Source organism: Dromiciops gliroides, chromosome 2, assembly GCF_019393635.1.
Source record: "Dromiciops gliroides isolate mDroGli1 chromosome 2, mDroGli1.pri, whole genome shotgun sequence".
Lineage (NCBI taxonomy): Eukaryota > Metazoa > Chordata > Mammalia > Microbiotheria > Microbiotheriidae > Dromiciops > Dromiciops gliroides.
This window is the reverse complement of record NC_057862.1, coordinates 593,277,240-593,296,407: the sequence shown is the minus strand read 5'-3', so window position 1 is coordinate 593,296,407 and position 19,168 is coordinate 593,277,240. Positions and strand designations below refer to the sequence as shown.

Genomic DNA, 19,168 nt, shown 5'->3' with positions numbered 1-19,168 from the left:
TCCTCTTCCCTAAGGTTACCAAAACCTTTGGAGTCATGAGAAAATGTATTTTTAAAAAATTTTTTTAAAAAAGAAAAAGATGTATTGGTAATGAGATAACCTGGCAGAGGTGGGTCATATAGTTATTGGTATCTTGATAAATGTTCAACAACTGGCTCTCAAAAAATCCAATTACACACAACACACTTTTAAGCTTAATCTGCATTATTAATATTTGCTCCATCACTAAGAGGCTAGACAATCAACAAAAACAATAAATCAAGTGCTAATTTGTAGTTTGCCGATTTCTGAGGAGTAAATGCTCACAATGAAAGTTTAAACAATTACCTATCATAAGCCAGTATGAGCTGGCTTCAGTACATCACTGGCCATAGTGGTAGATTAGAATAAGGGATAATGGTTAGCAGAGTCACAAAGAGAGCCTCACAAAACAGTGTTAATCACCATAAGAAATACTTTAATAAATATTTTCTGTATGATAGATAAGAAACCAAAGGTATATTATCAAGTTAATAATTATCATGGATTATTATATATAATGAAGTAATTGAATAATTCCTATTTATGTCATTAAGATTCAACAATTTAGTAACAAATTTTTTTGTGAATATCCTTTTTTAAAACCCCCAAATATAAAGACCAAATCAACTGCTTGTCATCTATATAACCTGATTTTTAAAAAAAATTTTTTTTTTGGTGAGGCATTTGGGGTTAAGTAACCTGCCCAAGGTCACACAGCTAGTAAGTGTCAAGTGTCTGAGGCCAGACTTGAACTCAGGTCCTCCTGACTCCAGGGCCGGTGCTCTATCCACTGCACCATCTAGCTGCCCCCCTGATTTTTTAAAAGTTAAAAATAAATAACATTCCCAATTTGTCAATTATCACATCTATAGAGATTGCTAACTTATTTAGACACTTGTAGGTTATTTCTCAACACTATGGAATGTTTATAGAATCTTTCTCAACACTATGGAATGTTTATAGAATCTAAAGTTTCAAATGGGCCTACATCAAAGCACACAAATATAAAAAGGTGGTATGATTTTAAAACAGCAGCCAATATTGTTGAGAACTGACCATACCATATGTGACAAGTAACAAAGTTGCATAGTTGTAACAGAAGTTATAAAGTTACATAACTTGGTAACCACTAAATGCCTCAAAACCTTCTCATACTCACTTACCTGCAACATGCTGACAATCTCAACTTTGTTGAAGAAAATAAAGGAAGTAAGAGTAGAAAGAAAATTCTCTTCAAAAACAGATGGTGTTGGCAAAATTATGTCCTGAATGTATTGTACCCTGTAAGTCTGATGGATCTTTTGCCTAAGTTCAGAGTCTGTTATTGGTATAACTTCTTTAAATTTTGCTGTTTTGGTCAAGAATTCTCTATGCCTTTTTGGCTGAGCCAAAGCAGGATCGTACTCAAGGCATCCCACGACATCCATAATACACTCATCAGAAAACATCACCTCAAACAGAGTTGCTTTATTTAGGAATAATATTCCTCTAATAATTTCATACAAATGGTGTAAGCCTTCAGTGTTCTCTAGGTTCTCACAAACTTGGAAAAGTTGCAGTAGTTTTTTAATATAACCTTCATTTTCCAAGGCCAGTGCTAACTTTTCCCTTCGGATAGGTGAGGAGAGAACTGAGGTAACTAAGTCAGCAATCTCTTCAAGTTTGTTGAGTTCACATGTAGGCAGGTCAATTAAATGACTGGTTTCAGGCATTTCTTCAAATCTTTCTTCTTCTGACTCATCAATGAGGTCCTGGGTGACTTCCACTGAAGGGTCTTTACCTTGAACCTAATGATAAAAACAAGCAAAATTGGTAATTTCCTAGTACACAAGAATAATATTTTGGGAAATAAATTCTAACAATCACTGTGTTTAAGAACATGTTGATATTGATACTTCAATATCTTGACTTAAAATAATTAAAGCTTAATATGTTCTACAAATAAGGCCTTTGAGAAAACAGTTAGCTCCATGCCACAACACTCACTGGGAGTATGTAAGTTTATGGTGATAAAATTGTAAAAAAAAAAAAGAAAAAGAAAAAACCTACATAATTATTTTATAACATTTGAAATTATGAAAAATTAAGCTAATCTAACAAAGACTTAAAATACAAGTTGCCCCAAGATCCTTTCCCTTAGAATGTGAAATTACCTTTTCTGGTTCTAAAATCACTAGACATTTCTTGAAGGAGTCACTATATACCACTTCCATTACAACAGGAAGATTTATATTTGGCTCAAACTTGAAGGAATATTAATCAATATCCAACATTTCTTAGCTTGTAAAGTCTTCTAAAAGGCTGTGAAAATGGGATTTTCATCTAACTTCATTTTACTCACTTCAAGGAAGTATGTCTCTCATTCAAGGCTGGTCCTCAAGATAACAAGATAACCAGTCTAAAGACTTTCCTGATAATACATATGAGGCCTGAGTACATTTTACTGACCCAGTAAACCCAAGCAAAATTCCAAACCACAAGGGAAAGCAGGCCTTTAATGAAGGAATGTTACCTTAAAAAATTGACTGACAAGTACTACTTAATAATCTTACAACAATGTCTCCAACATCTAATGTTTAGTTAAAACTGTACTCTAATAACATTATAACTAATAGTTTTGTGTGAATGATACTTTCAGCTTAGGTAGTAAGCTCACAGTAAGAATATTATGTTGTTAAATGGAATTTCAGACAAGAAATAGGACTGTACAACTTCAATAAAGGTACAAGAGCAAAAGTGAGTCTGTTATAATATCTGTTCTATCAGCAAGCAGCGGTCTTTAACTCCTTTATCATCATTTATCTCAAAACAAGTCCCAACTACCCATTAGAAAAATGTCGGGGCAGCTAGGTGGCGCAGGGGCAGCTAGGTGGCGCAGTGGATAGAGCACCGGCCCTGGAGTCAGGAGTACCTGAGTTCAAAATCCGGCCTCAGACACTTAACACTAGCTGTGTGACCCTGGGCAAGTCACTTAACCCCAATTGCCTCACTAAAAAAAAAAAAAGAAAAATGTCAATACTTTGTGTTTCTATAATTTTTATCGTTAATGGGAATTCCCTATGCCAAAACACAAATTCTATGACTTACAAATTAAGTCACATGTTCTTGCCAAAAGCCCTGAGACTTGACCACAATCACATACTCATCAAGGGCCAGGGGCAATTTCTGAACCCAAGGTCTGTATTATTAAGTTCATCATACATGGCATATCTCAGTCAATAAGAATGTGCTATACTGGGGATATAAAGATAAAACCAGTGTTCTTTCCCTTAAAGAAAATCATATTCCAATGGAGGAAAGATTAAGAAAATGTTCATTCAAGTCAAGAGTATGGATGAAAGGTAAATGCAGTATGGGTTTTGACTGGGGTGACGAGAATTAGCACTGGGAAAAACTTCCTGCAGAAAGTGGGATTTGAACTAAGTCTTGAAGTAAGCCTGGGCCATAGGTGAGGAGAGAGAGAGCATTTCAGATATGAGGGACACAGTGCAAAAACATACAGCTGGGAGATGGAGTATTGTATACAAAGCAGAGCAAGCAGGCCAATATAGCTGGATACTAGAATTGATGAAAGGCAGCAGAATGTAAGAAGGATGAAAAATTAATAACAGGCAAGGTTATGAAAGGCTTTAAAGGCTAAAATGAGGACTTTATTTCTGGAGTTAATAAAGAAGCATTAAAGTTTATTGGGGTGGGGGCAGCTAGGTGGCCCAGTGGATAGAGCACCGGCCCTGGAGTCAGGAGTACCTGAGTTCAAATCCGGCCTCAGACACTTAACACTTACTAGCTGTGTGACCCTGGGCAAGTCACTTAACCCCAATTGCCTCACTTAAAAAAAAAAAGTAATTAGAAATCTTCTGCAATAGTCCAGCAAGAAGTGATAAGAATCTAAATAAGGGTAGTAGCTGTGTACATGGAGGGAAAGGGATTATATGAGAGATTTTATGAAGGTAGAAATGACTAGCTTTGGCAACAGACTGGATACATGAGATGAGAGTAAGAAACAGTATGACACCCAGATAGTGGCTGGGAGGATGGCTGTCTAGACCAGTGGTGTGTCAAACTCATGGCCCCACAAACTCCCCACTCCACCCCTCCTTGAATCAGATTAAAATGTAACTAAGGGAGGGCAGCTAGGTGGCACAGTGGATAGAGCGCCGGACCTGGAGTCAGGAGTACCTGAGTTCAAATCCGGCCTCAGACGTTTGACACTTACTAGCTGTGTGACTCTGGGCAAGTCACTTAACCCCAATTGCCTCACTAAAAAAACAAAAAACAAATATACAATGTTAAACTGTGGTTTTTTTAAGTCAATATGCAGCATCAGGAATCTATTTCAATTGGTCTAGATAAGAATAGTTTTCAAAAAGGGATGGTTTAAGAGGAAAGATAACGAGTTCTATTTTGGATGTGCTAAATTTGAAATGGCTGAGATGTTCAATTTGAGAAGTCCAAAAGGCAGCTGGTGAGGTCTACCTGGAGTTTAGGAGACAGATTGAGTCTGGATATAAAGATCTGAGAATTATCTGCATAAAGAGGATAAATGAACTCATCAAGTGAAATCACAGAAAGTGAGGATTGTGTCATGGACGCTTTTGGCAATCTGGTGAAACCTATGGACCACTTAGTGCTTAAAACAGTGTTGACACATAGTACGTACTTAACAAATGCTTGCCGTATTGACTTCACAAAATAATGCTTGAAAATGCATGCTAAGTTTCAGTTAAAGGTTAGTGAAAATAAAGATGCAGATTTTTTTTTTTTGGGGGGGGGTTGCGGGTTGGGCAGGGCATTAAGGGTTAAGTGATTTGCCCAGGGTCACACAGCTACTTAGTGTCAAGTGTCTAAGGCTGGATTTGAACTCAGGTCCTCCTGAATCCAGGGCCAGTGTTTTATCCACTGTGCCACCTAGCTGCACTAGATTTTTTTTTCTATATAAGTTTCTGGGCCCCCTGAAATCTATCTATAGACACCTTAAAGGGGTTAAAGACGCCAGGTTAAGAATGCCTGGTAAAGAGATAAAAGAGAAGACAATTTAGGATTAGAGTGGGATTAGATTTTGTGGGAGTTAAAGTGGAAAGACTGAGCCAGGCACTGAATTCAGTGAAGAAGGAAGTAGAACATCATCTTCACACACAGCCAGTGCTTCATAGGTGCTTGAATTATTTTTATAGGTGGAGAATTATAATTATTATAAGACTACTATTTTATAGTTTAAGTTATTTCATTAAGGCACAGCTTGATCTTTTATATTTATACTAATTTCATTTCTGGAAAAGTTAAAGTTTAACTTTGTGTACCAGAAGAAATTCTGTGCTCTGTCTCTTTGGTTTATGAACTTCAGAGACTAAATTTAGATAGTAAAGCAGATACTATGAGTATTTATATGGAAGTATGTTAGAGTTCTGGCTAGCATTAAAATTTACTACTATGGGGGGCAGCTAGGTGGCGCAGTGGATAAAGCACCAGCACTGGATTCAGGAGGACCTGAATTCAAATCGGGCCTCAGACACTTGATACTTACTAGTTGTGTGACCCTGGGCAAGTCACTTAACCCTCATTGCCCTGCAAAAACAAAAACAAAAAAAACCCTGTGTGTGCCCTCTAACCCAGCAATACCACTACTAGGTCTATATCCCAAAGAGATCATAAAACAGATAACTAACTACATAACATTTTTAAACTTTTGCATGACTAAAACCATTAAAGACAAAGTTAAAAGAGAAAAAGGTATCCCCAGTTGAGAAATGGTCAAAAAATATGAAAAGGCAGTTTTCAGATGATGAAATTAAAACTATCTACAGCCATATGAAAAAATGTTCTCAATCACTACTGATTAGAGAAATGCAAATTAAAACTACTCTGGGTACCACTTCACACCTTTAAAAATGTGCATACCCTTTGACCCAGCAATACCACTACTAGGTCTAAATCCCAAAGAGATCATAAAAAAGGGAAATGGATGAACATGTACAAAAATATTTATAGTTATAGCTGCTCTTTTTGTGGTAGCAAAGAAATGGAAATTATGGGGATGCCCATCAAATGGGGAATGGCTAAACAAGTTGTGGTACATAAACATAATGGAGTACTATTGTGCTGTAAGAAATGATAAGCAGGGGCAGCTAGGTGGCACAGTGGATAGAGCACTGGCCTTGGATTCAGGAGGACATGAGTTCAAATCCAGCCTCAGACACTTAACACTTACTAGCTGTGTGACCCTGGGCAAGTCACTTAACCCCAACTGCCTCACCAAAAAAAAAAAAAATTGAGAAGTTAAATTTTTAAAAACTGGACCTGAACTAGGGTAGAGGCTCTATAAGTAGAGAGAAGAGGACTAGTGTGGAAGTAGGCTAAAAAGGACTGTGTAGGAGGATGGGTCAAGACTGACTCCAAGGTTGGAAACTTAGATAAATGACTTGGTGCCATCTACACAAATAGAGAAGTGTGGAGTAGAGAAGGCTTTAGGAGAATATACAAGTTCTATTTTGCACATGTTGAGCTGGAGATATTTATGGGACATGCAGGTATGAAATATCCAACAGACAGTTGGCAATATGAAACTGGATCAGTAGCGGGATTAGCAATGGATACACAGAGGTATGTCACCTACATAGAGATAATAATAACTCACTAGAACTGATGAAATCACTAAGGAAGGAAATTTAGAGAAGGAAAAAAATTTACAGGCAGAAAAGAGGGTTCAGGATGAGCACTAGGGAAAATCCACATTTAATGGGTGGTAGCAACAGGATGACTCAACAAAGCAATATGCACTTAAGATTTTTGCAGCACCCTATGTATGTCAGGCACAGGTACAAGGATAAAACAGGAAAATCTCTACTCTGAAGAAGCTTACATCCTACTGGAGGAGACAACTTGTATGTACATAAGTATGTACAAAATAAATACAAGATAAATACCCTATATTTCATTCTATTAGAATGTAAGCTCTTTGGGAGAAAGAATTGTTTCATTCTTTGAATTTGTATCTCCAATATTTAACACACTAATACATAACAGACATTTAATAACTCTTCTGTGATTGATGGTAAGTAGTTTGATAGAAAAACATGAGAAGACTTCAGGTAGAGGATAGTGCTAGAGCTGTATCTTGAAAGGAGATGAGGAAATAGGGAGTTCCAAGCATAGAAGACACTGAAAATGCCCAGAGTTGGGAAATGGAATGTCTTGTGCAAGGAACAAACAGCAAAGAGGTGAGTGTCACTGGATCAAAGTACATGGAGAGAGGTAAGGTGTAAGAAGACAGTAGAGTAAGATATAAGGTTGGAAGAGGCCCTATTATGAAGGGCTTTAAAAGCAAAACAGAGGAGGCAATAAGGAATATGTTTACTGAATAGGAAGGAGACATGATCATATTTCCACATTAGGAAGACCAATTTGACAGCTGTGTGGAAAATAGACTGAAGTGGGAAGAAAAAACATGAGACAGAAAACTATTGCAATAATACAGATGTGATTGTGTGATGAACAACAGTGATAGATTTGGTCTTCTCAGCAATGCAATGATCCAAAACAATTTCAAAGAACTCGTAATAGAAAATGTTCTGAACATCCAGAAAAAAACCTGTGGATTCTGAATGCAGATTGAACCATATTGCTTCTACTTTGGGGACTTTTTTTTTCCTTCTTTTTTGAGGTTTTCCCCTTGTACTCTGATTCTTCTTTCACCATATGTCTGATGCAGAAAATGTTTAATGTGATTGTACATATATAATCTATATCAGATTGATTTCCGTCTTGGGGAAGAGGGAAGAAAAGGAAGGTGGGAGAAAAATTTGGGACCGAAAATCCTATGAAAACAAATATTGAAAACTATCCTTACATGTCACTGGAAAATAATAAAATACTTTTACTATTAAAAAAAATACAGATGTGGGGGCGGCTAGGTGGCGCAGTGGATTAAGTACCGGCCCTGGATTCAGGAGTACCTGAGTTCAAATCCGGCCTCAGACACTTGACACTTACTAGCTGTGTGACCCTGGGCAAGTCACTTAACCCCCACTGCCCTGCAAAAAAACAAAAAAAACAAACAAACAAAATACAGATGTGAGGTGATGAAGGCCTTTACCATGGTGGTAGTTATTATAGAGGACAAAAGGGGGAGTAGATGAGAGATGTACCAAAGGTAGAACTGACAGAACTTAACAACTGACTGGTTATGTGGGGGGTAAGTGAAAAGTAAGGAGTTGAGGATGACACCTAGTTTGCCAGCCTGGATGACTGGGAAGATCCACCTTTGACAAAAGGGAAGTTGGGAAAAGGGGAAGGGTTTGGAAAGAAATATAATTAGTTCAGTTTTAGATATGCTGAAATTAAAATTCTGAATTTGAAGATGTCCTATGGAAAACTGAAGATGACAGTAGAATCAGAGAGGTTAGGGTTGAACAAACAATCTGAGACTCATCTAAATAAAGATGATAATTGAAGCTATAAAAGCTGATGAGACAACCAAACAAAGCAGTATAGAGGAAGAATTATCTCTTGGGATTCTGAACATGAAAATGTACTGTTGTTCTTTTTAATCAGTACTGTGATTTTTTTTTTTCAGTGAAGGCAGCTCTTAATGATGAGTTTCCTCTACTAATGCAGATTAGTACCTTCTCTGAAAATTATAGTATTGGAGGGCTGCCTAGACTATTGACAGATTAAATGACTTGCCTAGTATGTGTACTTAAACCCAGCTCTTTCCGACACTGAGACTAATTATCTACTGCATCACACTGCCTCTTACTTTAAATGATGAAAAAAAATTTCCATATTACTACACACGTATAACTTATATTGAATTGCTTAAGTTCTTAAGGGAGAGTGGGGAGAGAGAGAGGAAGAGAATCTGGAACACAAAGTTTTAAAAATTGATGTCAAAATTCCAAAAGCCCAGTCTTTCAATTAAAAAAAAAAAAAACCAAAACCCTGTTGACTGTCAAGTCCACAGAACAGAAGATCAATACTTTATGCTATTCATTAAATTCTATCCTACCAGGGCAGCTAGGTGGTGCAGTGGATAAAGTACTGGCCTTGGATTCAGGAGGACCTGAGTTCAAATCCAGTCTCAGACACTTGACACTCAACTAGCTGTGTGACCCTGGGCAAGTCACTTGACCCTCATTGCCCTGCTCCCCCCCCCATTCTATCCTATGAAAAGTTTTTAAATGCTTACTCACATCTAAACAAGCAAAAGCAAAACCTCTCTAAAAGTAGGCTCACTGTAAAAACATTACAATTATTAAGAGTAAAAGAACCATACCTGGCAAATTTTTTCCCAGATCTCATCACAGCCAGCCTTTTCCTGAAAACTCAGAGCCAGATCATAGTTTTCAGCTTCTGACCAAACAATTAATGTATCCTGTTTGAAAATAAAGATTTTTTTCCTTAAAATTTCCAGATGAACATGTATTCAAGTAATGCACATTAAAGAAATTGCTCAAGATATAATTAAAAATTAAATGTAGTTTTAAGAAAAATTGGTATACATTAATTGGTAATAAATAACACCCAAAACATTCAAGTTACACATTCATGCATATAAAATTAATGTATGATTCACTTCATGAACAAATTCTAAGATTAATCTGTATTGTACTATTCTTTGAATATTAAAATTACTTTAGAACAAAAATAAGTAATTTTACATCAAAGAGACAAATTCCTAAAACAATATATGTTATAATGGTTTGTTGGTTTGATTAAAAAAAAAATCTTTGATGAGTGGCAGAAAAGTAGATTTGAGCAACCAAGCTTTTGGTAAAATTATGCAACAGGCTGTTTGGAATCATTCTCCAGCCATTTCCCCATCTCAATTCCTAAGGCCAACCAACCTGTGTCTTGTTCTTCCACTTAGCAGGCTGGCCACTAATTCTTGCTAAGGTACTAAAATAATAACTGCAGCTGGCATTTACATTGAAATTATAAAATGGGGCAGCTAGGTGGTGCAGCGGATAAAGCACTGGCCCTGGATTCAGGAGGACCTGAGTTCAAATCCGGCCTCAGACACTTGACACTTACTAGCTGTGTGACCCTGGGCAAGTCACTTAACCCTAATTGCCCCGCAAAAAAAAAAAAAATCATAAAATGCTTTACATACAATACATCATTTGATCATCACAAACAAGACTATGAGATAAAAATAAAGATGAGGCTTAGAAAAAGTCACTTTCCTATGTCACTTAACCTAAGTGTCAGAGTAAAGGAATCATGTCTTAAACCCTGTCTTAAAGTATAATCTAAGAATATCTGGGGAAACCTGTAGTCAGGAAACAAATACAGATAAGACAAAATATTTGTCTAGACGGATTACTGATATTATTTGGATAAAGAGGTACCTACTTTATTTTTATATTTTTTAGTGAGGCAATTGGGGTTAAGTGACTTGCCCAGGGTCACACAGCTAGGAAGTGTTAAGTGTCTGAGGCCGGATTTGAACTCAGGTACTCCTGACTCCAGGGCCAGTGCTCTATCCAATGCGCCATGTAGCTGCCCCAGTACCCACTTTATTAATAAGGCCAGGTCTGAATATGGCAGGTCAAGTTGTCATAGAGGTTTATGAGTGGCAGATTTGAGGAGAGCTCACCACATTTTCCCTCTTTCCTCCCTTTTAGAATCATAAAGGAACTTTCCTTTTAGGATATTACAGGGTTAACGTTTACTAAAGGTCCATACTTAGAGACCTCTTCAAAGATTAGCTTGTTTGTTTTGCACAAAAGATTAGAAAACATTAACAAATATAATTTTTACAAATGAATTCTGGAAAATACATGCTGGTTATTTGTTTTGGTTTCACTCATAATCACTTCAATTATCACTTCATCTACTGGTTTCTTCGGATCAGAGTCATAGACCTAATGTTAGAAGGCACCTCAGAGGGCATCTAGACCAAGTCCTTCGTTTTATAGTTGAGAAAATTAAAGCATAGTGAAGTTAAATGACTTGTCTCAGGTCATAAAGATAACAGGCATCAGAGGTGGGATTGAAACCCAGGACCTCTGACTTCAAAGTCAGTGCCCTCTCTCCATTGTTTCATTTCTTTGAGTCTACTACCTGCCCAAATCATATACAATGCTGAAGTTTAGCTCTAGTCAGAACATTTCTATCTGGATTATGAATATAAACAGTTTGCCTTCTTTTCCCCTTATAATTATTAATGTTTTAATTTCCAGATGGTTCTCTTTTTTTGTGTGTGATACTGAATAAAGTGTCATTAAGTACAGGAAATAATGTGGCAATGTTCTAATGTTCAAAAGACTCTTCTTTTTAAAATTAACTTCACCTAAGCCAAATTCAGCATTTATAGTACATGCTGGCATCATAAATCTTTAAAAGCTAACACAGTAAGTAAATGTATAAGTATGTAAGATTTTCTATCAGTAAAGGCAAATGAAATCATGATATAGAAGCTAGACAAGCTTTCCTTAAGAAAATGCACACAGGGGGCAGCTCGGTGGCGCAGTGGATAGAGCACCGGCCCTGTAGTCAGGAATACCTGGAGTTCAAATCCGGCCTCAGACACTTAACACTTACTAGCTGTGTGACCCTGGGCAAGTCACTTAACACCAATTGCCTCACCAAAAAAAAAAGAAAAGAAAAGAAAAGAAAATGCACACAGATGATCAACTGTGATAGACTTAGCTCTTCTCAGCAATACAATGGATTCAAGACAGGTCCAAAGAACTCATGATAGGGGCAGCTAGGTTGCACAGTGGATAGAGCACCCGCTCTGGAGTCAGGAGTACCTGAGTTCAAATCCGGCCTCAGACACTTAACACTTACTAGTTGTGTGACCCTGGGCAAGTCACTTAACCCCAATTGCCTCACCAAAAAAAAGAAAAAAAAAAGAAAAGAAAAGAAAATGCACACAGATGATCAACTGTGATAGACTTAGCTCTTCTCAGCAATACAATGGATTCAAGACAGGTCCAAAGACCTCATGACAGGGGCAGCTAGGTTGCACAGTGGATAGAGCACTGGCCCTGGAGTCAGGAGGACCTGAAAAATCCGGCCTCAGACACTTAACACTTACTAGCTGTGTGACCCTGGGCAAGTCATTTAATCCCAATTGCCTCACACAAAAAAAAAAAAAAAAAAAAAAAAGAACTCATGATGGAAAATGCTCTCCACATCTAGAAAAAAAACTGGAATCTGAATGCAGAATGAACCATACTGTTTTTACTTTTCTTTTTTTTAGGTTTTCCCCCTTTTTTTCTAATTTTTTTTTTCACAAGACTCATGTGGAAATACACTTAATATGAGATTATATAAATAATGCTACATATATAAAACCATAAAACCCATTATTAGACTGCTTTGTCTTGTGGGGGGAGGGGTAGGGAGGGAGAAAAATTTGGAACTCAGAATCTTATAAAAACAAATGTTGAATGATCCAAGACAATTCCAAAGAATTCATGATGGAAAATGCTCTCCACATCCAGAAAAAAAGAACTATGGAATCTGAATTCGGATTGAACCATACTATTTCTTTTGTTCTGATTCTTCTTTCATAACATAACTAATATGGAAATGTTTAATGTGACTGCATATATATATATATATATATATGTATATATATATATAAAACACCTATATCAGATAACTGTAACGATTGGAATGACGCCACCTGCTGGAGACTTACTGTAGAAGAGTTCCGCCCATGAAGTGAAGGTCTTTGAGGGCAAGACCAGGAGTCTTTTCTTTGGCGTCAGGAAGTGACGCGGGCTAGTGGGAGGAGGAAGGAAGAGACTGGCGCTCAGTCTCGCTCTCTTTCCTGAGGACGCTGGTGGAGAGTGGAGCTAGAAATGCGCTCTCCCTTTAATAGATAGAAATCTAGGCCTTTCTCTCTCTCTTTATCAAATTCTTATTCTCCTTAATAAATGCTTAAAAGTCTAACTCTTGCTAAAGTTTATAATTTATTGGTGACCACTCATTAGATATTTTAGACAGTTTAGCTAGAATTTTAGCCCTTAACATTGCTTTCAGTCTTAGGGGTAGGGGAAGAAGTGAGAGAGGGGGAAAATTTTGGAACCAGAAATCTTATAAAAACAAATGATGAAAACTATCTTTACATGTACCTGGAATACTATTAAGATTGGAAAAAAAAAAGAAATGCACACACATGCCTTACATTATCTATCAAATTTTCTTTAATTACATTTCATTTTTTAACAGTAAAAATTTGTTAGCTCTCTTTCTCCCTCCACCCATATTAGATTGTAAGCAGTTTATCCTTATTTAGTTCTTTATCACTATTTGTCTAGCTTTTTATGTTGCTCTTAACATCTATGTTTGAACTTCAAAGGTTCTACACAGCTCTGGAATTTTCATCAGGAATGCTTGAAAGTCCTCTATTTCCTTAAAGGTCCATTTCCCCCTTGCAGCATCATACTTAGTTTTGCTGGGTAAGTTATAAGTCTTGACCAAAAACCTATTTATCCTTTTGTCTTCTGGAATGTCATATTCTAAACACTCTACTCCTTTATAGTGGTGGTTGCTAAAATATGTGGAATACTGAATGAGGCTCCGTGGTACTTTAATTCTTTCTAACTGCTTGCAGTTTCTTTTTCTTAAAGGAAGGAAGTACTGGAAGCATTGCCATTTGGAACCAGAATGTTGCTGGGAGTTTTCATTTTGGGGTTTCTTTCAGGAGGTGATGGGTAGAAATACTCTTATACCACCTACAACAGAATTTTACAGTTGCCAAGAGGTGGCTGAGGATATAGGGTGCTGGGCTGAGTCAGGAAGAACTGAGTTCAAAGCATGCCTCAGATGATCAACTGTGGAGTCAGGAAGACCAGAGTTCAAATCCTGCCTAAGACAGTTATTAGATATATGACCTTAAGCAGGTCACTTAACTTCTGTGAACCTCAGTTTCCTCATTTGTGAAATGGGGATAATAACTGCATCTACTTTACAGTGTTACTGTAAAGACCAAATGAGAAAAATTATATGAAGTGCTTTGTAAACATTAAAATGCTATATAAATGTTAGCTATTATAAATTTTTTGGCATTACAAACTGGCATTTAAAGGGGAATGTTGGAGCAGCTAGGTGGCGCAGTGGATAGAGCACTGGCCCTGGAGTCAGGAGGACCTGAGTTCAAATCCAGCCTCAGACACTTGACACTTACTAGCTGTGTGACCTTGGGCAAATCACTTAACCCCAATTGCCTGGGGGGGGGGGGGGGACAAAAGGGAACGTTAAAAGTGGCCATGGGCCTCCCTGTTTGTTGTTCCTTGGGCAGCTGCCTGCCTTGTATACCTCTAATCTGAATACTAATTATAAACATCAAGGTAGCATTATTGCCAAACTACCAAATATGTTTGCATATGTATTATAAAAATATACTACAACCTCCCCATAACCTCCCAAGAGCACCAAACCTCCAGAAAACCATCCAAACTTTCTGAGTAAGAGAAGTGATCTCCAATAAGGAAGATCTCAGGTTCAAATTCCACCTCTGACAAATAGTGGTTGTGTAGTCACTTAACCATTCAGTGCCCTAGGTGATTCTTTAAGACCATATATATGATCTGCACTGGTAGAGGGAGTGTCTTACTAAAAATTCATTGTACTAATGAAATTCTCAGACAAAATTTTAAAAATGTATTTATACATAAAAATATTTTAATTAGCAACACCCTATAAAAGCTAGAAAAAGAAAAATAAATTTCTGTAATTACAACAGCACCTGTGAGAAATAGTTTGTAGAGGTTACCAGGATCCATAACATGAAAATGAAGGAGTTGGGAAAGAAAGTCATGTAAAAGGCACATGGGCAATGATAGCACATTTACTGAGGCTATCCAAAACAAGCTCCTTAACACAGATAAACCCCTAATTGGTTGAATGTGTAGGATTATTTTGGACCTAAACCTTTCTGTTGTACCCTTGTTTATTACTCTTAAACTGTACTTAGTCATACCACTCTTCTCTTCCCTTCCGCCCCCAGCTCCCTGCTCTTTCAGGATATAAAATACGTAGTATCAACATTGTTTAATAGCATGTAGCCACACATAATCCACTCCTTCACTGTTTCAAGCTTCAATACTTCATAGGATTTGGTAAAAACAAACACAGTCATTGCTAAAGAAAAGAATGCCATGTTGATACAAGGAATATTCAAAACCCAAATGAGGAATCCTGACTGCTCAAGAAGATGGAAGTACAGTGAACTCTTAAGGACCTAAGGTAGTTTACTTTTAACTACTTCATGTCTTCTGCTTCACAATGGCAAATACTGTTTCTACTCCATTGGAACATTAGTACTTCCTCAGTTTACAAGTCCAGCAATAAATAAGTGAGAAGACTGACATTTTTAAACATTTCCCCACTACCAAGAAAAGTGAAGAAAGAAAAAACTCAGAAGAATAAAGGGTAGTTTTACTTATGCTGGTCTTTTGAAAGAGTATGAGAAGATATATCACATAAGCCTTCCTAAATTAAACTTTTACAATGCTATTTTATTATTAAAGATATCCTTCTATGGGTGGGGGGAGGGTAGATAGAGGAACAAGAGGAGGATATTTGGTCCTATGATTTTATGTGTATAATGACAACCAGAAACTCCCTCCACAGATACAGTCTTGAAAGAACTACTTAGGGCACTGTAGTGTATGTAGTTCAAGTCCCACCTGTACCACATTAAGTGTGTGACCCTGGGTATATCATTAAATGCCCCAAAGTCAAATCTCTTAAGGCTCAAAGATGCAAACAGATCACATGTTGATCTGTACACCCTAAGAAGCTCCCCATAACAATATAACCCTAAGATTAGGGCAAAAACCCCTCAAACAAAAAGAGTCCCACATATAAAAGGCAACTCACATACACATTTTGTACTGTACAGTTGGAAGGCCCTCAGAGGTGATTTAGTCTGATATTCTGGGGGGGGAAATGTCATGTACCTTTTTAGATCAAAGATTAGTAGCTGAAAAGAATCTAGTCCAACTCTCTCATTTTAGGGATTAAGAATTCCTACTGTACCACAATACTCTATGGGGAGATCTAATAAGTTTTTCTTTCCATCAAGCCTAAATTTTTCTCCTCACAACTTATACCCATTGCTCATAATTCTTTCTAGAATTAAGCAGAACAAACCATTCTACCAATTACAAATTCCATGTTGTACTATCTAGCCCAATTTCATCTTTTATCACAAGAACAGCATATGAGAATTTATTAAATGTTTTACTAAAATCTAAGCAAACTATTATTTGCAAAATGTTCTTGATTTAACAGTTTTAGGAACCCTTTTAAAAGGAAGTAAAGTTAGTCTGGTTTGTGGGATCTTAGTAATCGTTAATGCCTTCAGCAGGCACTGTGGAGTGCTTAGAACTAAGAATTTGGTCAGTAATTGAAGACCCAAGATCATCCACTGCATCCAGTTGTTTTGAATTTTGTCTTGCCACTGGACTTGGATGGCTCAGAAAGAGACAGTGAGGCCAAGAAACTCTGCCTCACTTAAATCCAATTCATATGCTAGTCATCTCACCAGGGATGTCATTGGTCCTCTTCAAGAATGGAGGAACAATAACAAAGCTTCTCTCTACGTGTTCACCATCCAGACCCTTTAACATCATTTTCTAGAATTTCAGTGGCCGAATATTTTACAGACTCCATTCCATTCCTCCATCTTTCCCACCGCTCTAATCCTATGGCTACCACTGCAGGTTCTTCTTTTTTTTCTTTTTTTAGTGAGGCAATGGGGGTTAAGTGACTTGCCCAGGGTCACACAGCTAGTAAGTAAGTGTCTGAGGCCAGATTTGAACTCAGGTACTCCTGACTCCAGGACTGGTGCTCTATCCACTGCGCAACCTAGCTGCCCCAATTGCAGGTTCTTCTTAATCATCACTGACAGTAGCTTAGCCATAATATCTCTAATTTCTTTTAGAACCTTAGGATGTAGGCTAGGCCTGATGACCTGAATTTATTAAGAGCAAAATATTTATCTTGGGTTTCAACTATCTCAGCTATTTTTGTTCTGTCTCTTCCAGTTCAAAGACCATTCTCTTCAGCAAAGAAAAGAGAAGCAAAGTAATGAAGAGATTTGCTGTTTCTTATGCTTGTCTTTTAGCACTGTCTCATCCCTCTTGCAGCTTAAAAAATCTAACCCCTTTTTTGTTGTCCTTAGTTTTCCTCATTATCCTCATCTTATTATGAGCAATCTGAGACACTATTCTCATCCTGTTGAGTGTCTTTCCTGCCATCTTTATTCTATTTAAAATCTAAGTGAGTTGATGAGTTCCTTGTACATTTCACACAAGTCTAAGCTGATTTGCCTCTTCTTTCCCTCACTTCCCTTTGTGTCTTTAGAAATCTATTCTTGGGGGCAGCTAGGTGGCACAGTGGATAAAGCACTGGCCTTGGATTCAGGGAGGACCTGAGTTGAAATCCGGCCTCAGACACTTGACACTAGCTATGTGACTCCGGACAAGTCACTTAACCCTCACTGCCCTGCAAAAAAAAAAAAAAAAAAGTAAATAAAAATCTATTCTTAAAAGGACCCATAAATAACCAAATATTAATACCAGCAAAACAAAACAACACAAAACAAACTCAAGAAACAAAATGGGTGCCTATAAGCTAGGAAATACTGAACAAATATTACAGGTGAAGGTAATGACATTTATAATAAAATATGAGGAACTTATAGAAACTTCAGAAAACTTGTATGAATTGGTATGGAGTAAGTAGAAACAAGTAAAGTAAAAAAATATACATAGTAACTAAAATAATGTAAATGAAAACACTAAAAATCACTTTAGCTCTGATTAATTGTAACAACTGGGGCAGCTAGGTGGCGCAGTGGGTAAAGCACCGGCCTTGGATTCAGGAGTACCCGGGTTCAAACCCGGCCTCAGACACTTGACACTTACTAGCTGTGTGACCCTGGGCAAGTCACTTAACCCCCATTGCCCCGCCAAAAAAAAAAAAAAAAAAAGAATTGTAACAACCAATCTTGGTACAAGAATGATGATGAAACATACCATCCTCCTCTCAACTTGCAATCAGACACTGATTTGGCCACTGTCCCTCTAGGTTTTACGTGAATATTTCATGGCAGGGAGTAGAGAGAGGAAAGATGATTAAAGGTAAATCACTAGTATAAAAACAATGAGCAACAACAAAATGTTTAAGATCTTTTTAAATTTATTAATATTCTTCAGAACTTCCTATCTGTTGGGATTTACCTTTCTTTTTTTTTTTTTTTTGGTGAGGCAATTGGGGTTAAGTGACTTACCCAGGGTCACACAGCTAGTGTCAAGTGTCTGAGGTTGGATTTGAACTCAGGTCCAGGTCTTCCTGAATCCAGGGCCAGTGCTTTATCCACTGCACCACCTAGCTGCCCCTGTTGGGATTTACTTTTAAGCCACTGGATCATAACCAACCTCTCTCTTAATTCTAAAATTTGTTCTCCCAAAACATAGGGTAAAAGTTAGACTATGTCCCTCTTTCTTTCTCTATCACAAATTCAAAAATGAAGTACAGTAAAGGGAATAAACATTTATGTAGCACCTACTCCATGCTAAGAATTTTACAAATATTATCACATTTGAATAGTCATTTTCTCTAAAAATTTTCATCATTTGTACTACTAATTCCTTCTTTCTGGTAGACTAAGGCCTAGAATACTTTTCCCCTGTTGGTTTCCCTACCTTTTTGGGGACATTATCTTTATTTGGAAAAAAAAGAAAAACATTTTAATTTAAAGTTTTGAGTTCAAAATTTTATCCTTCCTTCTCATCCTTCCTCCCTGAGGCAGTAAGCAGATATAGGTTATACATGTACAATTATGTAAAGCATTACTATATTAGTAATTTTTTAAAAGAAAACTTGAATAAGAGAAAAAAATGAAAAATAGCATGTGTTCAATCTGTTTTTTCTTTGGAGGTAGATCGTATGCTTCAGTGTTAGTCTTTTGGGACCATTTTGGATCATTGTATTGCTGAGAATAGTTGTCATTCACAGTTTTTCATCAAACACAATTGCTGCCACTGTGCGCAACATTCTGGTTCTGCTTACTTCACTATACATCAGTTCAGATAAGTCTGACCTTTCTGAAATTATCCTGCTTGTCATGTCTTAGAGCACAGTAATATTCCATTACATTCATATACTACAGCTTGTTTAGCCA

General features: G+C 37.1%; 1 protein-coding gene across 2 annotated transcripts in view; it reads right to left on the bottom strand.

The window, feature by feature from the left end:
• Window positions 1–19,168, bottom strand: part of PPP4R3B (protein phosphatase 4 regulatory subunit 3B) — an 80,457-nt gene that overhangs the window by 47,577 nt on the left and 13,712 nt on the right. For both annotated transcript variants that reach the window (XM_043987261.1, XM_043987262.1), the window contains exons 3-4: window positions 9,293–9,391; window positions 1,185–1,808 (exon numbers count right to left, since the gene is read on the bottom strand). In XM_043987261.1, the coding sequence (XP_043843196.1) occupies window positions 1,185–1,808; window positions 9,293–9,391 (723 nt within the window). The remainder of the gene's footprint in view (window positions 1–1,184; window positions 1,809–9,292; window positions 9,392–19,168) is intronic.